A 22,758-nucleotide genomic window follows, 5' to 3' on the forward strand; every position below is an offset into this window, starting at 1 on the left:
GTGTGTGTGTGTGTGTGTGTCTGGGTTCCCATCATCAAAAACGTTGCTAATAATTTAATTGAGGGAAATGGTGAAACATTTCTGACACAACTCAGCTACAAGTAAAATAATATATTTACAAATATATTTTATATCTTCTGTTGGTCATTTTACCATTTTAGATGTTGAATTCAGATAATTCAGGCCAAAAAGTCTATAAAAGTGAGTGGTTGACATTTATTGCAACCTGTTGGATCTGAACTCTAAAACTTTAATCTGTGAACTCATATCTTCATATTTTCTTTAATCTAACAAGTGAACACAGAAACAAAGCGAAAGAAAAATCCCCCTCATATCTGCTGCTGTGAACAAATGTATGACTTGTTAATCCACGAACAGGCAGTGCCCATGTAAAGATGCACATCTGACATTGAAATTCTGGGAATTACAAACATTTGCTAAATGTTTGCTGTGTCAGCCACGTGTAAAGCTGGTAATACTGCCATAAGGCAAACATAAATGTGTAAATATGTACACCAAAACCAATTCACACACACACACACAAAGCTTTGCTGCCCAGACGGGCAAATGTGGGCTATATGTTTTTCTGCTACAGAGAGAGAGTAAAATGCTTCTTAAATTTGAGTCTTTGATCATCTGTTATTACTAGCGCTTTTTAGTCAAAGCTTGGTATAGAAAGAAAAGGGTGCACAGCAGATGAAGAGAGAGAAAGATGGAGAGTGTTAGCAGGCTTCAAGGTAACATTTAGGTGGCCTAATTAGGACAGATCCGTTGTCACCGGTGCTTTACTCTGATTGATGAATGATTCCTTCTTTGTTAGAGAGATGGAGGGAGACACACAGGGGACAGGGAGTCAAAGTGTGGGAGGAAGTGAAGAGACCTGTGTGTAAAGATAGTAGGAATGAGAGGGAGAGGCAAAGAGGTAGAGAATGAGCAGTTAGATGTGTAGACGTGTTGATGAATTAAACATGAACTCCTTCATTAGTGCCAGACCAAAAAGACACACCTAATACAGACAAGGTGCGCGTTGATACACTTGCACAAAAATACACACATGGTTGCCGTTTCATGTTTTTCTTTTAACTTGTCAAAAAATGTTCTCAAAGGGATTTCAGTGGGAATACTGCCCATCCCAAGGGACATGTCTATGCACAACTTCATGCACAGCTCCATGAAAAAGGGGAACTTGACAGAACTGTAGCATTAATTCCCGCCTTTTAAGATACATCCTGTGTCAATGCAACAAGATCATCACCTGTTGCTTCTTTATTGGAGAATCAAACAGATGAACGCTGTTAGAATACATTTTCATGCAGTAAATATCAATAATTTGTTCGAGAAGTGTTTAAAAAAACAAAAAAACACACAAAAAAACACCGTTTCAATTTTGACCATCTGCCACTTTTTCTCAGGTGACCACCAGATTGTTCAGCTCTATCTCAAGTCCAAGGAGACCGGTCTGGCTTTTGCAAATGCCAGTTTTGTTTTCTACAACTGCAGCGTGCACAAGTCGTAAGTCAACCTCTACTGCTGTTTTTTCAATCACAGTCTGCTGCAGCGTTTTATTACTTTTTTTTCATGTACCTATTTAGGAGCTCCAGAATGAAAACATTGCTCTAGAGGGATTTCAGAACGTAGCATTTCGAGCCAGCCTTTTTCTCTCTCTTTTGACATTTAAAGTTTAGACTCACCTGCAGGCCTATTGTTATAGTTCCACACCCCTTATATCATGAAATAGCTATCTTGTTTTTTTCTTTTCTTTTTTTTTTTAAATACATAATTACAGTTCTGCACAGACATTTACATTTTTGACTTTTGACTATGTATTTGAACATTTTTGGATGGTATAGTACAGTTACAATGTGAACATTTTTCAAAGATTAGAATTTGGTACTTACCTGAATTTATGGTGGGTGTATTTCTAAGATGTTCATAAATATTCTTACAGGTTAAATGTTGGTTTTAGGGAAACCAAACATTTTGGGATGGATTAGTTCACATTTTGACTTCTACCAAGAAAGAAAACAGAACAGTCTCAACCATATTGAAATTATGTAGCTCATGTTTAAAAGTTGAATATTCAATCCCAAATGAAGTAATTATCAATAACTACTAATCTTGCAAAATTTCAGCTAGCATTTTCCACAGTAATTATAGTTATGACCTCTGTGTGGATAATAGAAAGTCTAAAATATGACAAAAAGTCCAATAAAAATATATTTTTATAAGCACGGAATTTGTGTATTGCATAATTATTCTGCTTTCCCAAATAAAGCTGTCAAATGCCCTTTGAAAATTCAGAAATGACCATGTTCCTCATGACTGCATGCCATCTTCGAAGCTTCTAAGCTTTTTCTCTGTTTTCCAACATCCCTTGGTAATTGAAAATATCTTTCCTTTTTTAGGTGTCTGTCTTGTGTCAGCAGTCCCTACAAGTGTCATTGGTGTAAATTTAGGCATGACTGTACCCATGACCCTCGCACTTGTTCCTTCCAGGAGGGCCGAGTCAAGAATCCCGAGGTCAGTTGATCTGAAACTGGAATAGTTTTAAGAAAATGTGTTTGCTTCTCATATATTCTTCAGCTATTTGACATTAGAGAATGCACAAGCTTCTCTGATTCAAGTATTTCTTCTCATTTTGAAATGGAAGACAGTCAGTAATTGTGATGAGGGCAATATTGCTTCTTCTTAATTGTTTAATTTGCTATAGGGTTAAGCCCCCACCAGCAGGCCCTCACATGAAAATGATTTCCCAGATCAATAACTAGATAGACCCTGACATCTTTTGTTCTGTAAAGTTGAGATCATGACCTGCTCTCAAGTTTGTAGGGGTAATAAAAATGTTTTAAAACTGAAATTACCAACAAATGTTATGCCACTCAAGAATGGGTCAGTGTGCACAAGAATACATACTGTAGACCAGGGAAGCAAGAGGATAAGTAAATTAGGGCTGGGGTTGAAAACACTGTCTGTTTTTGAGCTGTTGGAACCATATTTTATTCATGTATATTTACCATCCTTAAAATGCGTTTTTGTGTGGGTCGTAAATTGACTTCGGTGAAACAAAATGAACGGAAATGTTTTTACATGCGAGAAATATCTTCATTCTTAGATTTCATGTGCAAAAAGTGTCGTGTTAAAAGGCTTTGCAACACCTCTCAGTCGTAGTACCTCCATCTGGCAAGAGTCTCTTGGCATATCTTGCTTTTGACTGCTCTTCAAAGGGCACTGGAAGCTAATAAAACTGAGTCGTTTCACATGCCCATCCCTATTCCCTGCAACAGCTTACTCTTTGTGAATTATCAATAATATTGGCAGGCAGTTCTATTCCCGCCGAAGCAGAGCCGGCTGTAATTAGGCAGCTCTGCTGCAGAGGACGAGCCGCGCGCTTGGAAGGGGCACGCTAAGCGACTGACCTCCAACCCAGCCACTCCCCATCACATGGGCACATGTGGAGATTTCACTCAGTTACTGCTGTAGCCTTCATGAAAAGATGGGAGGTCAGGGAAGGTTGAGATATATGCCCGAGATTTGAGACTGTGGGTTCAGGATGCAGTTATTTGCAATTCCACTCTGCGCTTTTGTTTCTGTGGCAGCGTTAGCCTGCCTGTACTTTGCCAATTCGCTGTGGCTTTCAGGGGAGGGATGTACAGGGACTTAGTGGCCTGTTAATCTTAGCCTGAGGTGAGGTATGATGAAGATCACTAGTGCTCATGTCTGGGTTGGCAGACGGCGTACGATGGGCAGAGACAAGCTCAGCCAGATTGCTTCTTTTGATGAGCAGTCTGCTCTCAATTGTGTTATTCCACCCATTTTCCTTCCCCTTGAGCATTTCAACCTGCACTCTATTTTCTTTTTCCTCCGTGTGGTTTATCTTTTTGAACTGTCTGCTTAGTTTCGCCATGCAAAATTCTTTGCAGGTTTACATTTCTAATTAGCTTACGCACTGGTGGTCAGTATTGACTCAGGTTAATAACGTGCGGATCCTCTCATATTGTGTGCTGGCTAAAAGAAAAGAATAAATAAAGAGGGATTTAAAAAGCAGGTGTCATGCGGGCTTAATGATTTTTAATTTGCTTTTAATTAACCCTTTAATTCCAAGGTGATGTATTTACTGACAGATTTTACATGCTGTTTAGACATGATGCTTCCGACACATGCATAAAAAGCTTAGAAACACACACCCACAAAAGGCAACGCGTCAACTTTGCAATAAAATGAGGTCGCCTCTTTCTGCTGACAGATTTTTTTTTTTTTTTGTCAACTATTACAATTAAGGGATTTGAGGCAGTGATCTCAATAATCCCTTAACTCTATGTTAATAAGTGAGGCCAGCAGAATCTCCCCACTGCTTGAGCTCGATGTTAGTATGCAGGGCAGGGTGGAGTTTAAGCCAGGCCTGGGCGTTTCATCCATGCCAGCAACGATATGGGCACAGGGATCAGACGTTGGCCTGTTTGCCCTCCGTACATCTCAAGGACGTAGAGATTCTGGCTTTCTAACAAAGACTGTTCATGACGCTGAACTGGAATACACTAATGAAGGAGCCAGCGGTTCCCCTCTGTTTATATGCATTGCCATATGAATCGATGGTTCTCGTTCATCCACTGTACAGAGCGTGTTTGCCGTCTTCCTCAAACTGTAGTCCATATCCATAATACGAGCACAATGTATCACCATAAGAAAGTGATGAAACTGGGTACACTTCCCATTCTCTTTGTCTGATGAAAACCACAGGAGGATATTTCCCTTTCTTCTTTTCCTGTCTACAACACAGCATGTTCATATCCTGAGCTGCTGCCAAGTCTTTCCCTAATATATTCGGCTGGTAGGGAGATAGAAAACACAAAAATATTAATGTCACTGAATTCATTTCGCTATCTCTCAGCCTCGTACCGCACTTTTCATCTCCCTGCATTATTCACTTCCTGACTGTGCGGCGGTGATCAATGTCACGAAGTTTATTTACCAGCAACTTATTGATCAAGTGATCAGGATAATTTTATTAAAGAAGCTAAATGCCAACTGTAATAGCTGTTAGCTGCCAATATTGGATGGGAATGGTGCAGAGAACTGCCTCATTTCAATTCATAGGGAAATCAATGTTATCCTCTGAGCTGAGGGTTGAGGAGTTCGAAGGCAATATGCAAGAAGGAAGCAGTAGTAAAAGAAAGGAAATTTGGAGTTGTTTAGGTAATGAAACTGAAGGATCAACATTCAAGTTTCTGTACTGGCAATCAGTGAATTTAGAATTGATTTTAAGATTATTTTTGGGGAATTTTATAACAGTTTTAAAGTTATTACTGCTTCAACCTATTAATAAGATTTGCCTTTATGCTGCAGACCCTTAATGCCTCGTTTTCAATAAGTGTTACAGCACTGGTCGGTGTGGTTTGGTGCACTATTGGTACCAATCCATTCCTGGGCCAGTTCAGTTGTAGGTCCATAGAGCAAGGCTTCAATACTGTTAGGGTGGAGCTACTAGGATCACACAACAAAGTCTGTTGACTGGGGGACAGAAAATTGTTACTGCTTGCGACAAGCACAAAAAAATATTAGTGTCATGTTCGTCGTCGTACCAACATGACACAACATTGAGTGTGCGGGTTTATCTTTTTTTTTTTATCCCCGCCTGCCCAGTCAGAGTAAAGCTGGGGGTGGAATTACTCTCCTGAATTCCCGGGACCAAATGATAGTGTACCAAACCACACCGAACCAAACTATACCGCTCAGCTGAAAAGAAACATTAGACCTCTGAAATCCTGTGACTAGCGGAGAAAATTTATGCTGAAACTCTGTGGCAGCAAGAGTAAACAGAGTAAACAGCTGTTTACTCTGACTTTCATTTGAACTCCTAATAATAATAATAATCATAATTCTACAACTTTTAACATGTTTTGCACTTATTTCTATTTAATAGCCACAAATGTGAGCAAAAAAAGTAAACAATCCTGAAAATGATGATTAATTTGGAAGAAAATGATTTTTAAATGTTAAAGATTTGTGCTTCCACTGAACACTTAAGTTAATTCTTCAGCTGTTGTTGCACTGTTGTTATCTCAACTTTTATTTTGATAGATAAATTGCTTTTTCACAACCAAGCCAAACAATACAAGAAGATTTTTCTAAATGTTTGTTTTCCATTAGGAGAAAATAACACAACTGGAATGTTATTTAAGGTTAAAAGTGAAGTAATGGCAATAAGGAGGAGCAGCTGCAGGCAGGGGGAGTTAGCAAAGAGAAAGGAGGCGAGTGTTTTTGCCTTAGGCTACGTTATAGATGTATGATAAATCAGAAACTGGGAAGCTTTAGGTTACCACAGGGTGTTGGTGCGCACATACATGTCTGAAAACTTAAGATTCTTTTCATCTTCACACCTTACGCTGCGCTGCTGTAATTATGGGCCTTTCTCTCTTTTTTTTTGCCATCGCCCACCCTCCCTCTCCCTTTAGCTTCAAACTATGCCAAGGGCTTTTACATTTGCAGCTCCCATTCTGCTTCCTACTCGCTGTCACTTTCCACATCTCCACCCTTCACACCTCCCACCAGTCTCTAATTATCTGATCTAAGTAGGTCCCCAAGAAGAAAAGGAGTCGGGGAAGAGTAGAGCGAATCACGAGATTGGTCACTGAGAAGGGATGAACCTTAGGTGAACTGCACTGGCTGTTTTTTTTCATATATATATATATGTGTCTATATATTTATACACACACACACAGTGGTGTGAAAAACTGTTTGGCCCCTTCCGGATTTCTCTTTTTTCACGTTTCTCACACTTAATAGATTCCGAACATGGAAAATGACAATGGATCAGGGGAAAAGAGAGCGATAATATGAGAGCAAAAGACAAAACAAAAGGCAACTTTGATTTTCAGTCGCTTCTATGCTGAACTTATGTTGCGTCCTGCTATTTACAGGTACTTTTCTCTTCTTCAGGTAAAGTCCTTGATTACATCTCCCGTCACTAATATTTACAGCTTCAAACCCACTGACGGCTTCACACAAATGCACATTCACAGGACACAGTTTCAGTCTATTTTTTTTTTTTTTTTCAAATCTGGTTCTCTGGTCTTTCTTCAGCAAGATGAAAGTATAAAGAGGTTGAAAGGAAATGAGGATGAGAGGTTTTGTCACCATGTAGCGGACATCTTTTCCCTCACTAGTGTGAAAGGCCATTCAGATAAATAGTTGTGTTTAATTAAATGGATTGAAAGATGAAACTATATACTTCCCAACATTTTCTGTCAGTTCTCCACATTCTCCTAAATAATCCATTAAACAGGTTGTCAAAACTTTTCACAAAGAAAAAAAAACAAACAAAAAAAATCTTGGATGAAAACTCTTTACGGTGTCTCACTTTAAAATTTGAAGTACAGAATGTAAAGCATGTCATTGCCACATGAGAGGTGTTTTCTTTCTTTTTTTTAGTTTTATTTTTCAACTCAATTCTGTAAAACTCACCAAAGATGAGTTAATTTAAAATAAAGTAGGCATCAATTACATTGCAAACGATCCTCCAGGGTTGGAAAAATGTATTTGAGTTAATTTTGAAGTTTGCAGCTTAGAGGTAATTAAAAAGATGAAAGATTAAATATTACATAAAACTAACCATTTAAAAAATGATATCCATAAACTGTAAAGTATATGGACTTGGCATTTGGTCATGATGCTTTTGCATGAGTAACAGCGTCAATGTGGCGTAAACTGAAGGCAGTCGATCTGTGGGTCTTCTGATTGAAAGCCTTGTTTGCTGTGATAATAGACTTGTGCCTGTTTGTATCATCGGGTCTGACGTCTTTCACCTTCCTCTTGACAATACTCCGTACAATAGGTTGTCAGTGATAAGTCCAGTCTGATACAAATCTGGACATTAATCTATAAGATTTTAATTGTTTTTTATTGAGATGTACAATATTCTTGCCATATAGCGGTGGGATATGAAGTATATTTATGTTAAGTGCTGTCGTCTAAGTAGGCGTCTGAGTAAACCACTGACTCTTTGGGTGTTTGCACTTAAGCATGTGGGGAATAATAATAAAACCGTGCACATTACATCAGCTAAACGTCTACATAAATCTCAACAACACGGAGCGACATCATAATTTCGAGCCAACTAGGAAGATATACGATCTTTGTTTGTCTAAACCCTTAAAAGTGAATACTGAAAATGCCTGAATGTACATAAAATAACATCTATTGCAGTCCAAGCAATTATTTGCATTATGTACGAGTTATATTGGAGTGATATTGGTGTATTAAGCTAGCAATATAGCTAAATTTACAAGTTTAAGTTTACAATTGATTGAAAAAATCAATCGTACATTAATCTAACAGCTTAAATTGTTTTATTTATTCTGTTGCAATTGGATCATCTACTGTTTTTATTTCAAATTGCATATTTTACTAAAATGCTTAGATATCATATGTGAAACAAAGTTTGTTATATGTTTGAAACCAAGTTATTATAACTTGGTCCTACACACATTTATCTTGGCATGTGTGTGTGAAATTCAGTCCCATCATCCCTTCACGGCGCTATCGCCGTAGATCTGTGTCGTATAGATTCCACTCAGGCGCCCCCGTCGAGTCATACTCCAGTGCTTTCCGTGTTTTCATTTCCACAAACCAGATCAGATTTATTGTCCCCATTGTTCATGTCTATTAACTGGAAAAAGATGTGATTAAGAATGGATTGCATCTCTCTTTGCTCTCCCGCTCATTTTCATTCTCCAAATATGACCCTTCGTTCTTAGGAAAATGAGATTTGGAAGAGCAAACACACAGTCACCGCCACCTTCCTCTCCTCCACCGCTGAACTCGCCCCCCCCCTCTGTGTGTCATTTATCTATAATGACTTTGTGAATGGTGTCATGGAACGTTCGGCTCTCTCACCACGTGATTGAGTCACTCACTAGTCAGTCACTCACTCAGCCTACCCAAATCAAGTGGCTTTTAATGAACTTCAAACAAGTGTTATCGCACAGTTCAACGTGTGCTCTGCTTCAACCCCGTCTCCCTCCCGCTCCCCCCTCCCCGGCTCCATCCGTTAGGGGGCTTCTCTTATCTGCTCCCTTTCTTTTCACCCTCTTTGCACTTCTCTCTTAGACATACTAAAGCTTTCCCTGTCGCATGCGCTTAATGGTGTTCCTGCCGCTTTCAGTTTGGGTCTTTTTGTTGTTCCTCTCTCTGCTGGCCTGTTTTCCCTTCTCCTCCCTGTGTTCAGGGAACCGTTCTGTATTTATTATGCTTACCTGTCTTTGCCACCCCCCCCTTCCGTTTTACCTTACATTTATTCTTGTCAGATTTTTCTGCTGTCCTAATGCTTTTTGTTTTACTTGTTGACTTGTCACTTTGTCCTATCCTTTAACATCCCTTTCATATTTTTTTCCTGTTTTTGATCTCTCCCTCTCTCTTTGCCTTTTTGTTAGCCTACTTAGACAGGAGGCAAGCTTACTTTGGAGACATCTGTGAAATCTTTTGTTTCTTGAAAATACAAGAAAAAACTTCAGTATGCATGCATCTTGGATATCTAGCAAATTAGTATCAAAGTTCTAACTTAAGTGTCTGCTTCAATGTATAACTGATGCTTCCATCCTTAGGATAGTATCAGTAGAGTAGAGAGCAGACTTGTCCTTCATTTTCTGAATGTGAACAGGTCTGCCATTTAATTAGGATATTAACGACGCATGCTTCATCACGAAAACCAAGAAACACACAAAACAGGTCAGGGATCAAATGTGGAGAAGTTTAAAGCAGAGCACAATTTCTGAATAATAATCAAAGCTTTGAGCATCTCGGAGCGCCGTTAAGTCCGTTATCTGAAAATAGACAACACAACTGCAAACATATGCAGTGTAGAAAGTGGAGATACATTTTTCTCATGTAACAAGCTGCCATCCTTACACAGAAATATCTTTCAGTGAGGTTCCTTACTGTCTACTTTTAGTACAATATTCTAGAACACACGATTTAATATTACTCATACGTTCTAAACAATAACCCAACATTTCTGTTTGTTTCAGGGCTGTCCACAGTTGCTGCCTGCAGACAGGATACTGGTCCCAGTCAATGTGGTAAAGCCCATCACCCTGCGGGCCAAGAACCTACCCCAGCCACAGTCTGGGCAGAGAGGGTACGAGTGCCTCCTCACCATCCAGGGAAATGAGCACAGAGTCCCTGCCCTGCGCTTTAACAGCTCCTCAGTGCAGTGTCAAAACACATCGGTAAGAATTAGCAACAGCAACGGCTCACATTCGCTCACCTAACCAGTCTCGATAAAGACTCCCCGTGTTTGCCATCAAAATTTGTACTCCTTTCACTGATATTTCCACTGTTAAAAGGTGAGTTAAGTTCTTCCGGTATAAAGGGATTATATGAGATACGTCTCCCCTTTATTGAGGCTTCATCCTTTCAGTGAATAATGCATTGACAGCAAGCATAAAAGGCTTTATGCTTGTCTCGCTGCTAATCGTCTGTTGATACAATAACATTCCATCTTCCTGTCTATCTTCATCACTCTGCGTGTTCGTGTGTGTTAATGTGTGCGTGTCAAGATGTCGGTGGGATTGGGTGTGTAATCACAGTACAGGGCAAACATTGTAGTTTGATTGAGCTGTGAAGGAGGGAAACTGTAATTTAGCAGAAAATTATGATTCTAGCACCAACCTTTCTCATGCTGCTGGTGTTACAGAACCAAATGAAAAATAATCTAATCGTTGAACACTCTCTGGTGTGTGTGTGTGTGTGTGTGTGTGTGTGTGTGTTCGCTGAGTATAAAGCCACCTGTTGTTGCTGATGTATTTTTGGGATGAAAAAGGAAATCGGGCACTAACGGCATTTGAACACAGAAATAATGCACAGCATAAACATTTCCCTCTCTCTCTGCAATGCCACTCATTCCTTCTCTGGTTGCCATGGTTATAGTATTTCTACGATGGGATGGAGATGAGCAGTCTTCCTGTGGAGCTGACCGTCATCTGGAACGGAGATTTCAGCATCGATAACCCCGCCCACAACAAAGGTGAGCGTTCAGACGTATGCAGGCGTCGGTGTGCTCATGTGCAGCGACACATGCGAACACATCTGCTCACCAACTTATTCACTTTACACTTAGTCCGACGTGGTGTCCTCACAAACTTGCATCAAGATATATACACTGGGTCTGCTGCCTCCCAATTGTTGCCCTTGCAGCCTGTCTCCATAGCAACAGGTGGTGGTGTGCTGAGGTGAAGCATCTATTTCCTGATGTTTTTGCCATGAAGAGTGGTTAACTTTAACACATCCTCCTTTTTTTTTTTTTTTTTTTCGCTTTGTCTATCTTTTTCCCATATGGCTGCATTGCAAATTACTATTCCAACTCTCTGGGTTACACTTTATATGTTTCTCTGCAATATTACTCTTTCTCTCTTTTTTTTTATTTCCGTAGGACTTTTGTGATTAAATTTTCTGTGTCCTTAATGCCTTCCTCTTTAGTTTTGCCAAACTCCTCCTATCGCTGTAGACTTATTAATGGAAAACACAAAAAAATTAGCTTAAAAGTGGAGTATTAAAACTTGCTTTTAATCCAGACATGTTATACTACGGCCTGCACAACATTGGGAAAGACAGATGAATTGGCAGCTTTCCAGCAGATATCCAAGCTGCAGAAGACATTGCTAATGCAGATGGCTATTCACTGAGCAAAGTACCCAAGCATGTTAATAGAAGGTTAAGTGGAAGGAAAAAGCATTAAGAAGTCCAGTAAACATAGCCACGGAAATTTGCAACACTTCATGCTTACGAGCTCATTAGTTGTTGGTTTTATTTTGCAGTGTGACATGCTGCCTTCACACATTGTCAAAAGTACCAGTGCCAGCTTACATAATCACTGTGCCCCTGTGCTTGTTTGGCCAGGAAACTTGTTTGACTTATACACCATTGAGAGTATTTGGGGGTTTTATTCAGAAGAAGATGAGAGACACCAGGGTTGACAAGCTGAAGGGCTTTTATTAAAACCAACCTGGGTTTGCTTAATAACTCAGAGCCGGAGGCTGATTATCTTCATTGATGCTACATTTATAAGCATGAGTAGTGCAATAACAGCCTGAACCAAATAGTGAGTGCATGGGCATGCTTTTATTTTTTATTTTTTTGTAAAAGGATGTTTTGTATGAAATATTTCTCAGGAACTGAATTTGGTGGTTTTCATTACCTGTAAGCTATAATCGTCAAAATTTCGAGGGTGAAACTCTAGGAAAATAACGCTTTGTGTATAATGACTCTGCCAAATGTATTGACTTGGCTTTCTGAATGTAATAACTGAAATAATTTTGTACTGTCATTTATTTAAATTCACCTGTACTTTAAAAATGATCAGTCTCTACAAACAGCTCTAATTTATTTCCCCTTCCTGTATTTGCAGGACATAAACAACACACTGTGCGCTATCTTGACTTTTTTTTGTATCTGACTTACTGAAATGAAGATTTGCTGCTGATTTATTTTATTTTTTTTATATGTGCCTTTGAGCTGCACTTGTTCAATTTTAGCCGCTGTAAATTCACTACTGCAAAGTTTATGCTGTACCAGGAAAACATCAGTATGAGGCGGGTTCTAGTTCTCCGAATGTCAACCCCTTGTTTTCTCCAATGGCAGTGGAGTTAGACTCATGAAATTTATTGTTAAAATGTGGATTATGTGCCAAAGTGACACCGTGTGCTGCAAGGCAAACTTTGTAGGGTGTTTGTGGTTGTGTTTACATGTGTCTGTGTAAAAAAAAAAAAAAAACACATCCGCAAAAATATATCCTTGAGCGTGAGTGCAGAATCAAAGAGGCAACAAAAGTTACAAAGGAGACGCTTGAAATGGAGAACGCTTCTTAAACCGCCTCCTACCTTTGTTTGCCTGCGGAGGAAGCATCTCTCGGGGCATTTTTTGATGGGCACTTCACACACGCATCTAATGGCAATTAAAAGAGAAAATGGCTGGTCTGTTGCCATGGAGATGATATGTTAAATGCGTGGTGGGTGACGAGAGGCAGGAGACGGCATTGTAGGAAGCCCGGCGAGGCAAGGCAGGAGGGAATGCGAGTGCGTGGAGATGATGATGGCAGGAATAATGAGATATTTGTAAGAGTTCAGGTCGTGTACAGCGGTCTGGTTTTTTTTTTTTTTTTTTTTTAAGTGATTTCTCCAGAATAACTTGATCTCCCTTCCCTCCCACATTTTCTTTGTCCGCCTTTTATTTCTTACTGCGCAGTTCATCTTTATAAGTGTGATGCTCAGCGTGGAAGCTGCGGTTTATGTCTGAAAGCAGACCCACTGTTTGGGTGCGTTTGGTGCAAAGGAGAGAACCGCTGCACCCTCAAGCAACACTGCCTCCTCCCAGAGAACCAGCTGCTCGAGCCCAACGGGATCAACAGCAAATGCACCAACCCCAAAATCACACAGGTGAGACGAAAACGCCAGGAGAAACATGCACGCTACGCAAAACCATACCCAAAAAGTAGTAAAGTGTGATTAAAGTGGTGAGTGGTGGTCAGAATTCATATTATGAAGCATTTGGGAGCACAGCACATTTCATTTCAAAGCATCCAGCTTCTTATCCACTGTACAGAAAACTCTTTAAAGTCATTCAACATGTGGCAGTGTCCACGTTTTTGTTAACCAGCTCAAACGTTTACTGTAAAACTAACAAAAACGGTTGGCGATGTAGCTTGCCTGCGAATCATGTCTGTTTCTGAGATTTGCTTCATAACACACAAAATCCCTAAAAACAGTTTGCTTTTGTTTTTTCCTTTTTACGCAACAGTTCAATTCACACACTGAATTGAAGGAATTGGACTTCAGTTTCACATGCTCACAATGCTCACATGCTCGCAAATAATGTTAACCTAGAAAACTAAAAAGAAAACAAACAAAACACATGAACTCTTTCAAAAAGAGGGGGAAAAAAATGCTTTACACCCTTTGCGCCTCGTAAAGCAGTAAAGCCAGTCTGCCTCAGTCCATCACTGGGGCTCTGCAGTGTTTGCTTTCACTCAAAGCAGTGGATTTATTGAAGGAGATGGGACTGTATGTCTTTTTGCATCCCTGAGGCTGCAGTCAGGACATTTTGCAGCCTTCTCATCTCCCCCATAAAAGCTGTGAGCAGTGTGGAGTGAGGACTTTCCCAAGACTAGCCAGCCCTTAATGCGTTCGAATGCAGTAAATTATAATGACGTCTCCCACCAACAATACGAGAAAGCGACTCGCATATCAAGATAAAAGGAAAAGGGGAAATGATTGTTTGCCTCTACGAAACAGTCAATTATCTTGTCAAAGTCAAATATCTAATCAAAGCCTTATTTCCTCCTCCCTCTCTATTTCTCTTAAGTCAACCCTCTTAAGTCAAATATATTTTCTAATGAATTGGGAGCCACAGGGCATTGTGTGCATTTTTTTTGAACTGGATGTATTGCAACCCTTTCCCAAATGGCTTTTTTTTCTCTCAAGAAACCTGTAGGGAGCGTTATTAATCAGAGGCATTGAACAATTTCATAGCAATATCTCCTACTTGGCAGACTCCACACTTCTTCATGACTTGGCTTAAAAATTTAGCTTAACACCCTTCCAAGTTCAGCTATTTCAGTTTGCTTTATTCCACTACATTTTGAAATAAACCATAGTAATTAATTCTTTCGATACTTTTAGTGTATGCAGTAAGTTTCTAGAATACCTTAACAATGTTGTGCTCCAAGACAAACCCACTCATTTGCTCAGCACTCTACCTGCCATGTGAAAACCACAGGGGGGGTCACTTTGCCACATATACACAGAGCTGAGAAACGGGGAGAGCTGCCACTGCAGCTGGCTCCGGTCTGCAGCCTGGAGGACTTGTACTTGGCAGAGACTGATGGGGGACAGACTACTCTGTCTCCGTTTCTAACATCTATCCATCTGGATAGGCTTGATGATGTGTACTCACCCATGCACACACACACACACACACACACACACACTGGCTCTTCAAAAGGTAGTTTTGTAAGAAAGTAGTAATGAATGTTGCAACCACATTACCTGCAATGAGAGACGCTTTTGATTACTGTGATGATATCACCCGATCTATGTTGATCTGAGTTTATCTGACTGTTGTAAACTTGAAATGCACATTTAAAAAAAGGACATGATGTTGACCCCAAAGCTTCTTTAACCTCTGGAGTGTTCATTTTGTAGCTAATTGTCTCTTTATTTGGAATATGTGCAAACACAAACAATTAGCACTTTTCCCCTGAAAGCTCAACAAATCAAGCCTAATTATTAGGTTTAATTGCTCACTTTAGGTATCTATTGGTTCTGAATAGGTCCTATGTTAATACACTGATTCCACAATCCAGCACTAATGAGCAGTGCACTTTTAGGAGAGCTCCTGAAATGCTCGTGGCATTTGGGAAGTAATTACTGTGGCAAGCAAAGAATGCTTGAGGTACTTATTGTCTTCAGAAGTAGTTAGTCAGTAGTTGGCGCTCTTGAAAATGACCAACTTTGCAATCTTGGTATTTTGTGCAGTGTCATAGTCACGCATTGTTGTGGTTTTTCATATGTATTAGTTTTGTAAAACTTGACAATTGTATTCACAAGATGAATGAGATCTCATTGGTTGCTCAATAAAAGTATTCAAACTAGGACTTTTTTTTTACATTTGGTTGCTGTCTGACCAAAATAACCTATTTAACATGTTTCATTATAAACCTTCACAAAACATGTGGTTCCAGTTGACTGTCTTAAGGGGTAACAGAGAAACAAAAAAGGCTATATAGTAAACTATTTAGATTTTTTTTTTTACTGAAAAGCATGTATTAATTACTTTCCTCTTTACCACTATGGACCACTTTTTTAAGTTCAGATGAAATACATTGAAGTTTGTGGCTGTAGAATTTAAAAACAAAAGCGAAAAGTTTGTGCTATGAATGCTCTTGTACAATAAACTGACAGAAAGAAAATATTTAAACTGTATTGGATAACCTGCTAAGAGACTTGCCCTCGCTGGTAGAAACATATCAACTGTCGCAGGATGATGCTTTCACACTTTCTTCAAACTATTGCACGGGAAACGCTTTGTTTTAAATGTTTAAACGAGCAAAAGTACAGAAATAATCGAGGCTTGGATGCCAACAGATCAACCCTCTGCGCGGTCCCAGGGAAGGCGGCACACTTGTGACGATCCGTGGTGAAAATCTTGGACTGGACTTCAGAGAGATTCAGGGTAACGTGAAGGTGGCCGACGTGGACTGCACCCCCATACGTGACGGTTACATCCCTGCGGAACAGTAAGTGATGTTTTTAACTATAAAATAATTTAGCAATCAGATCCTCATCAATTACTACTTTTTACTTGAAATTGTTGTCAAACTGATGTCATTTTTACATACAAAACTATTTGAGAGGAAACTGAGGTGTCAGCAAGGATACATGAAGTGCATAAAACTTGAATGCTAGGTGTACCTTGGAGCCCAATTCATACATTTATAATTTCTAGTGACAAACATTCAAGCAGCTGCACATACATTTGTCCTTACAGTCCAATAATCATTTTTAGAAATTTCTGGAGGTCAGATTTAGTTGACGTTCCAGTTTAAATCCACAGCTCGGGCTTCTTGCAGGTGCCATTTGTCAAATTAGTTTAAAGTTGGCTTATCAACAGTCACAGTGCTTCTGCTTAGAAAGGAAGTTGTGGGCCAGCACTTTCTTAGCAAGTGCTGACCCAGCAGAGGTAGCTGTAGCCGAGGTCATACGCAAAAGGGAGAGACTTTTTGCTTTTTCTCCCTCAAGTTTGCCAATCATAGGAGGTAAAGTTACTACCAAACGGTGCATCATGTAAGGTTTTTTTTATCACAATGTAAGCTCTTCTTGATCAGTTTTTCTCTTTACTTTGTTTCAAGGCTAAAATAACTTCAGTGTGAATTTCTATGCGTTCTACAGTAATTCTACTCTGTTCTTGCCAGGATTGTTTGTGAGATGGGGCGAGCAGAGCTGAGCCAGTACACTGGGAACATACAGGTGTGTGTCGGTGTTGGAGCATGCAGACCAGAATTTATGGCAACATCATCCAAGTACTACTACTTTGTGGTGAGTGTCTGTCTTTATCTGAGATTTTCTTTCATATCACAGTTCTTAAATGTTAGTCATATGACTGTAAAAAAAAAAACAACAACCAACCTCTAACTTTGCACATGTGACTTACTGAGTTTTGACTCTCTTCCAGAAGTGTATTCATTTTAGCGCCTCCATGTCAGGTGTTCTCTCTTCTCGCTTACCGTGCTAATATATGTTGCGGTTTCGTGGCTCCGTTCCCACATGATGGCTCTTCTCTCGTGTGTGGATCAGTTGCGAGGCGTGACCGGCACCCCACTAACGAGTTTAAGATGAGGCAGAAAAGCTGATGTTTCTAAAAGCGTTTTCCGACACGAACTCATAAAGAAACACATTACACCCTCTGCTGTGTTCTTTCGATTCTCTCCCAGCACAGTTCCAGTCACCAACGCAGTTCCGCATTCTGGAATACATTTCCAGTGGTTGCTTTTATGGACCTGTTTTTATGCTATGGTATCATTTTTACTGTTACCCTTCAAAGGATACTGGCCGAGGTTTATTTCTCACTGAGGCCCCTCTTCACAGAGGTATGAGATGTTGCATCGAAACGCGCAACACAACAGGCTTTAGATGGGACCATAAGAATGCCAGATGGCATCATAATGGATCGGTGCGATGTCCAGCTTCGACTGGACTTGATTAACTACTGCTGTGGCAATTGTATAATGTTTCCAACATGTTATTGCCTGTGCCTATTGCCAGTGGGATCTGCTGCTACACATTGTAGCACATTTTTATCCAGTAATGTTCAATAAACAAGAATGATGAGGCGGTTATTATGACTTTCTGTCTAAACTTTTTGTGTGAAAAGGAACAGTTCTTTAAACAGATTTGTTTTTAACTTTTTTTGTACTCTTGGTGCTAGGTGGTAAGTTAAGCTTCAAAACGCAGAAGCAAGATTTAAAGAAACGCCTAGTAGGCATTTAAAAAATAAAAAATAAATAAAAACGCCTGTCTCGTATTTTCATCAAAAGTTTCAACACTTCTCTTTCCAGCCTTTTTATCTGCAACATTTGTCTCCCTACATCAGCATTATTATTTTTTTAATGTGACTGATCTTACTATGCGACTCCCAACACAGATCCCGCGAATTACCGGGCTGAAGCCGAGCCGTGGTCCAGTCTCCGGGGGAACAATTGTCAACATCACAGGCAGCCACTTGGACGCTGGGAGCAACGTGTCAATTATGTTTAAGGACCAGCCGTGCACTTACTTGAGGTTAGTGGGAACATGCCTCGGTTGACCCTGCCAATCAACTCTTCAAAGACTCAATTAAAAAGCTCAGTCAAAGTCGGCTTCCATCAAAGCGTAGGCAGCTAATGGCTCTGACAGTTCTGGTTATGAGCTGCGTTTGGAGGAAAAATAAAGTCATCTTGAAAAAGGTTGTTTTATCAGTATTCATGCTGATGAGTTTATTCAATAACCCGTGTACTCGGCTCCACTTTATCATCCATCCAGGGTTATTAAATTGTTTTTTGTTTTGTTTTTTAATGATTTTGAAACTTTCAAGATAAAAAGCTATTAAACTGAAGCTACATTATTACCTCTCAATATCATATATTTTTCTCAATGGTTACACAGCATTATCCCTACGTAGCAGTTTTATTTAGCTAATTCTGTACTGCTACTTTCTAGGAGGGGTGGACAGTGGCTAACCTGCCGAACGCATGCCTCCCTGCATGGCAACGGAAGGGTATCTGTGTCTGTGAGCATAGACAAGGCCCAACTCCAGAAAGATCTGCAGTTTGAGTATGTGGAGGATCCCACCATAACAAAGATAGAGCCAGAGTGGAGCATCTATAGGTATGTCACCAAGAGGAACTTTCCCATTTTGACAAACGATTTAATGTCACTGTGGATCTGGAGGAAGCGCCTATCTCTGTTGAGCAGGCCTCAGGCTTATGAAGTTAAAATAAATTGTTTAAAAATGCCTTATAAATGTTGTACGTCTTAGAAAACCTACAGCTTCTCTTTTGCATCCCACAGTTATTTGCTACATTTACACATCTTTATTTTTTCATATTTTGTCAGCTCCTTTAATGAAGGCAGTATGGTACAACTGCAAAACCTATCAAGACATGGCCATGATCAACTTGGTTAACTGTCTGAGGTCAACCAAGGTATGCAGAGTTATACTGCATCTCCACAGCATCATGCTTTGGGAATGCTTTTCATCAGAAGGGTTACTGAAACTGCTCAGAGTTGATGGATGGAGCAAAACACGGGTCCCTCCTGGAAGAAGGCGTGTTAGAGGCTGCAAAAGACTGGAGGCTAAGGTGGATGTTTACTACCCAGCAGAGGAACAGTCTGTAACATACTGCCGCAGCTGCTGAAGGATTGTTTTTAATCAAAAAATGGCCTCGTCAGCGGACAGCTTTGAAAGAAATTAAAAACTGTGACGAGAGTTAAAATCGACTATTTAGAAATGTTTCCATCCAATCTGACTGAGTTTGAGCTGCGTATTGCTAACAGCGGCCAAAAATGTCAGCCTCTAAATATGCAACACTTTGGTGGTTGTAAGGAAATGTGAAAAGGCTCAAGGTATACTTTAGTAATTTGTCAAAACAATCTCTGAAATAGTGCCTGTCTTTCAGTGGTCATACTCCGGTGATGGTAACAGGAACGAACCTGGACATCATTGAGACCCCAATCATAAGAGCTAAATACAACAGCCAAGAATCGCTCAGCGTAAGTAACTGCAAAACACCAATATTCCTTCATCTGAAATCTGAACATGAAACAGGTTAAAATGTTTTTATTTTTAACCTACAATGAAAACACATTGACTGCATGTTGTGTCTGAGTGTGCACAAAGAATTTTTGAAGGGTGATTTTTTTTTTTTTCGGTTAAGTTTATCTTCATATTTAATGCTACAAATGGAATAATAAGCTGTCTGCACACCACATAGTCCTAAACTTCTTTTGGATACATAACATGAAGTTAAGCTTTGTAATTTTAATTTTCTAAAAAGGTAGGGCAGGGGTTTGAAAGTGTTAATTTTAATTCACAAAATCCGTATAGTTTAATACATGCTTTTTTTTCTTTTTCTTTTTTGCTTTGTTTTGCATAGAAAAGTTCCGATTTGTGCATATATTTGTGGCTTATCAAATATTTGTGCATTTTTGATGAGCCAGTAAAGACGATCACGTGGCATGCTGGAAAAGATGATTGTTGTGCAATGACCTTTCATTGAATCTCTGTGCAAAACATATTGCAGCAAGCACAGACCATCCCAGGATTCACAGTTCATATTAAAGAAGTATTTTTTCAAAACGTTACAGATCAGGGGCTCCTGAAACAGTACAAATCGTAATGGGTGTAGTATTGCGCCAATCTAATGGTTGAATAACCTAAGTGAATTAATTAAAAACAATATTTTGTTGTGAAGCTAAGATGTCTCCGATTCAATAATTTCGCAGCAAAGAAAGTTTTTCAAATGGATAGTGTTGCTTACTTTGCCACTATTAAGTTTTACAGGCATTGCAATCAGCAAGATTAAATATTTTAATCAGGTTTCACCACTACTAAGAAGCTTTTAATCACATCACTTTTTCTTGCAAACAAAAAGAAGAAAACTTGTGACAATGTGCCAAAACAAATAGTATCACTGTAATCTGCAATTTTCTCACAGAAAGCTGGAGAAAGTCATACAAGAGTTTGTTTGATCTCACTGAAAGAAGAGGGGAACAAAAAGGTTGTAATGCTATCCATCTTCATGGTTCATTTGAGCGTGACTTTGCAGCACGTTTAACATCTGTGCTCACACTCACATGAGCTGGGCATTGTGTCTAAAGGTAACTGTCGCCACCTAGTTTGCCTCACATCTTCCTGTTGCAGTGCGACACCGAGATGGGTGTGGATGAGAAGGAGAAAAAAGAAACGGAATTGGACATCTAAAGTGATTTTAGTGACGTTTCTCCAAAAAAAAAACAGAAGTGTTTTCTCTCTTCCTCCCCTACATTCTGGTGCCTGACATATACCGTTGCCTTATACATGTCAGTAATGTCCTGAAGACCTTGCAGGATTTGTCAAGTCTGATGTTCAAGGAGCCAATTACAGTGACAGGTAATAGTTTGAATGACTGCATGGCAGGGGTTATTGTGGAGATGTGAGATGTCTGCAAGGGAGACCTGTGCTGCAGTTTGATTTGTCAGTGTCCTGACAGGCAGAGAGGGATGAAGATGTAAGGAGGATATAGAGGGGCATGGGGCATTAAAGTGATAGATCAATCTGTCATTGCTAGTAAGACTCACTTTAAGTAGAACAAAGAAAAAAATAAATGTTTAAAATTGTTTCATACATCAAATGTGAGTCAACAGCAAAGACTATTATAGAAGGACAAGACAAGAGAAGAAAATATAGAAATGTGGCCGATGTTGGACAGAGAAAGAAGAGATTGCGTCAAAGAGGAAAAGGGAAGGATCGCAGTATCACAGGATGAAGTGAAGAAAAGCTGGGGAGGTCTTTGGTAGAGGCTAATGAAGGAAAGGTAAAACTCAGTTGTCACTCCTGATCTGCTAGTGATGAAACTGCATCCTGTGTCCAGCTGTGCATTATTTTATCACCACCTTTGGAATGAGACTCCAACAGGCTCGACATTTAGACTTTTTTTAAAAAAAAAAATCTGCCTTTTTTTATTTGTAGGAGTTAAAGAATTGAACACCTGAAGTTGGTGTTTATCATCTTCAACTGAGCAATTCAAGAAATATTAAAGGAATTAAAAGGAACAAATAGCTGCAAATTTCATATAAACTGTCAACACAGTATGTAAATTAAACCACCTAATGTTTGTGGCATCCAATTGAAACAAACTAAATGTCCTAAGCATATTATGTTTTCAAAACTTTAGTATTTTTAAAGCTGGATTGATCATCAGTAGAGATTAAGTGTGTCTGCTACCTTTAAACATCCATATGTTAGTACATTAGAAGTAAGATGTTACAAATGTAATTATATTTAAATACATTGAAGTAAAATAATGTCTTATTGTGGTATATTTGATATTCAAATGTCAGTAAAGAGTATGCTGACATTTGAAGCAGGATTGCTAACTATTTACTCAACAAATATGGCCATACTGAGGCACACATGTTTATGTAGAAGAAATCAGGGAAGAGTTCTTGAAGCTGCCCATTTTACAGAGAGATATTTCGCAAACTAACCAAAACTAAACCAAATTGACAGGGAAAGAGGACGGGGTGAGGAGTAAGCAAAACAAAAACAAAAGGAAATTGTCCCAAGACTTGTAACTGCTGGGGCAAGAAGACGTATGTACCTGCAAACTCAAATTTTCCTCTATCTTTGTGTCCTCAAGATGTGTCAGGTGCTGAGCTCCACAACTATGCAGTGTCAGGTCCCAGAACTGTCCATAAGCCTGGCCAGGCAGCAAGTACCAGAAAAACCCGATGAGTTTGGCTTTAAAATGGACGATGTGCAGTCCCTGATGGCCCTCAACAACACCAACTTTATCTACTACCCCAACCCTGAATTTGAGCCACTTAGTCCCTCTGGTGTCCAAGAGCTTAAACCGGGGTCACCGATCATACTAAAAGTAAGTCGATCAACATCTTCAACACACTTTTTCTTGTAGACTTTGATTCATGTTTAGTGAATATTGTAAAATGGGCTCACAGCATTTTTGTCAAACTT

General features: G+C 39.5%; 1 protein-coding gene across 2 annotated transcripts in view; it reads left to right on the forward strand.

The window, feature by feature from the left end:
- Positions 1-22,758, forward strand: part of plxna4 (plexin A4) — a 230,127-nt gene that overhangs the window by 161,478 nt on the left and 45,891 nt on the right. For both annotated transcript variants that reach the window (XM_007564424.2, XM_007564425.2), the window contains exons 8-18: positions 1,413-1,512; positions 2,406-2,520; positions 10,023-10,223; positions 10,924-11,020; positions 13,237-13,427; positions 16,134-16,285; positions 16,961-17,084; positions 18,190-18,326; positions 18,744-18,911; positions 19,703-19,796; positions 22,424-22,660. In XM_007564424.2, the coding sequence (XP_007564486.1) occupies positions 1,413-1,512; positions 2,406-2,520; positions 10,023-10,223; positions 10,924-11,020; positions 13,237-13,427; positions 16,134-16,285; positions 16,961-17,084; positions 18,190-18,326; positions 18,744-18,911; positions 19,703-19,796; positions 22,424-22,660 (1,616 nt within the window). The remainder of the gene's footprint in view (positions 1-1,412; positions 1,513-2,405; positions 2,521-10,022; positions 10,224-10,923; positions 11,021-13,236; positions 13,428-16,133; positions 16,286-16,960; positions 17,085-18,189; positions 18,327-18,743; positions 18,912-19,702; positions 19,797-22,423; positions 22,661-22,758) is intronic.

The sequence above is a fragment of the Poecilia formosa genome, unplaced genomic scaffold (assembly GCF_000485575.1).
Source record: "Poecilia formosa unplaced genomic scaffold, Poecilia_formosa-5.1.2 Scaffold159, whole genome shotgun sequence".
Lineage (NCBI taxonomy): Eukaryota > Metazoa > Chordata > Actinopteri > Cyprinodontiformes > Poeciliidae > Poecilia > Poecilia formosa.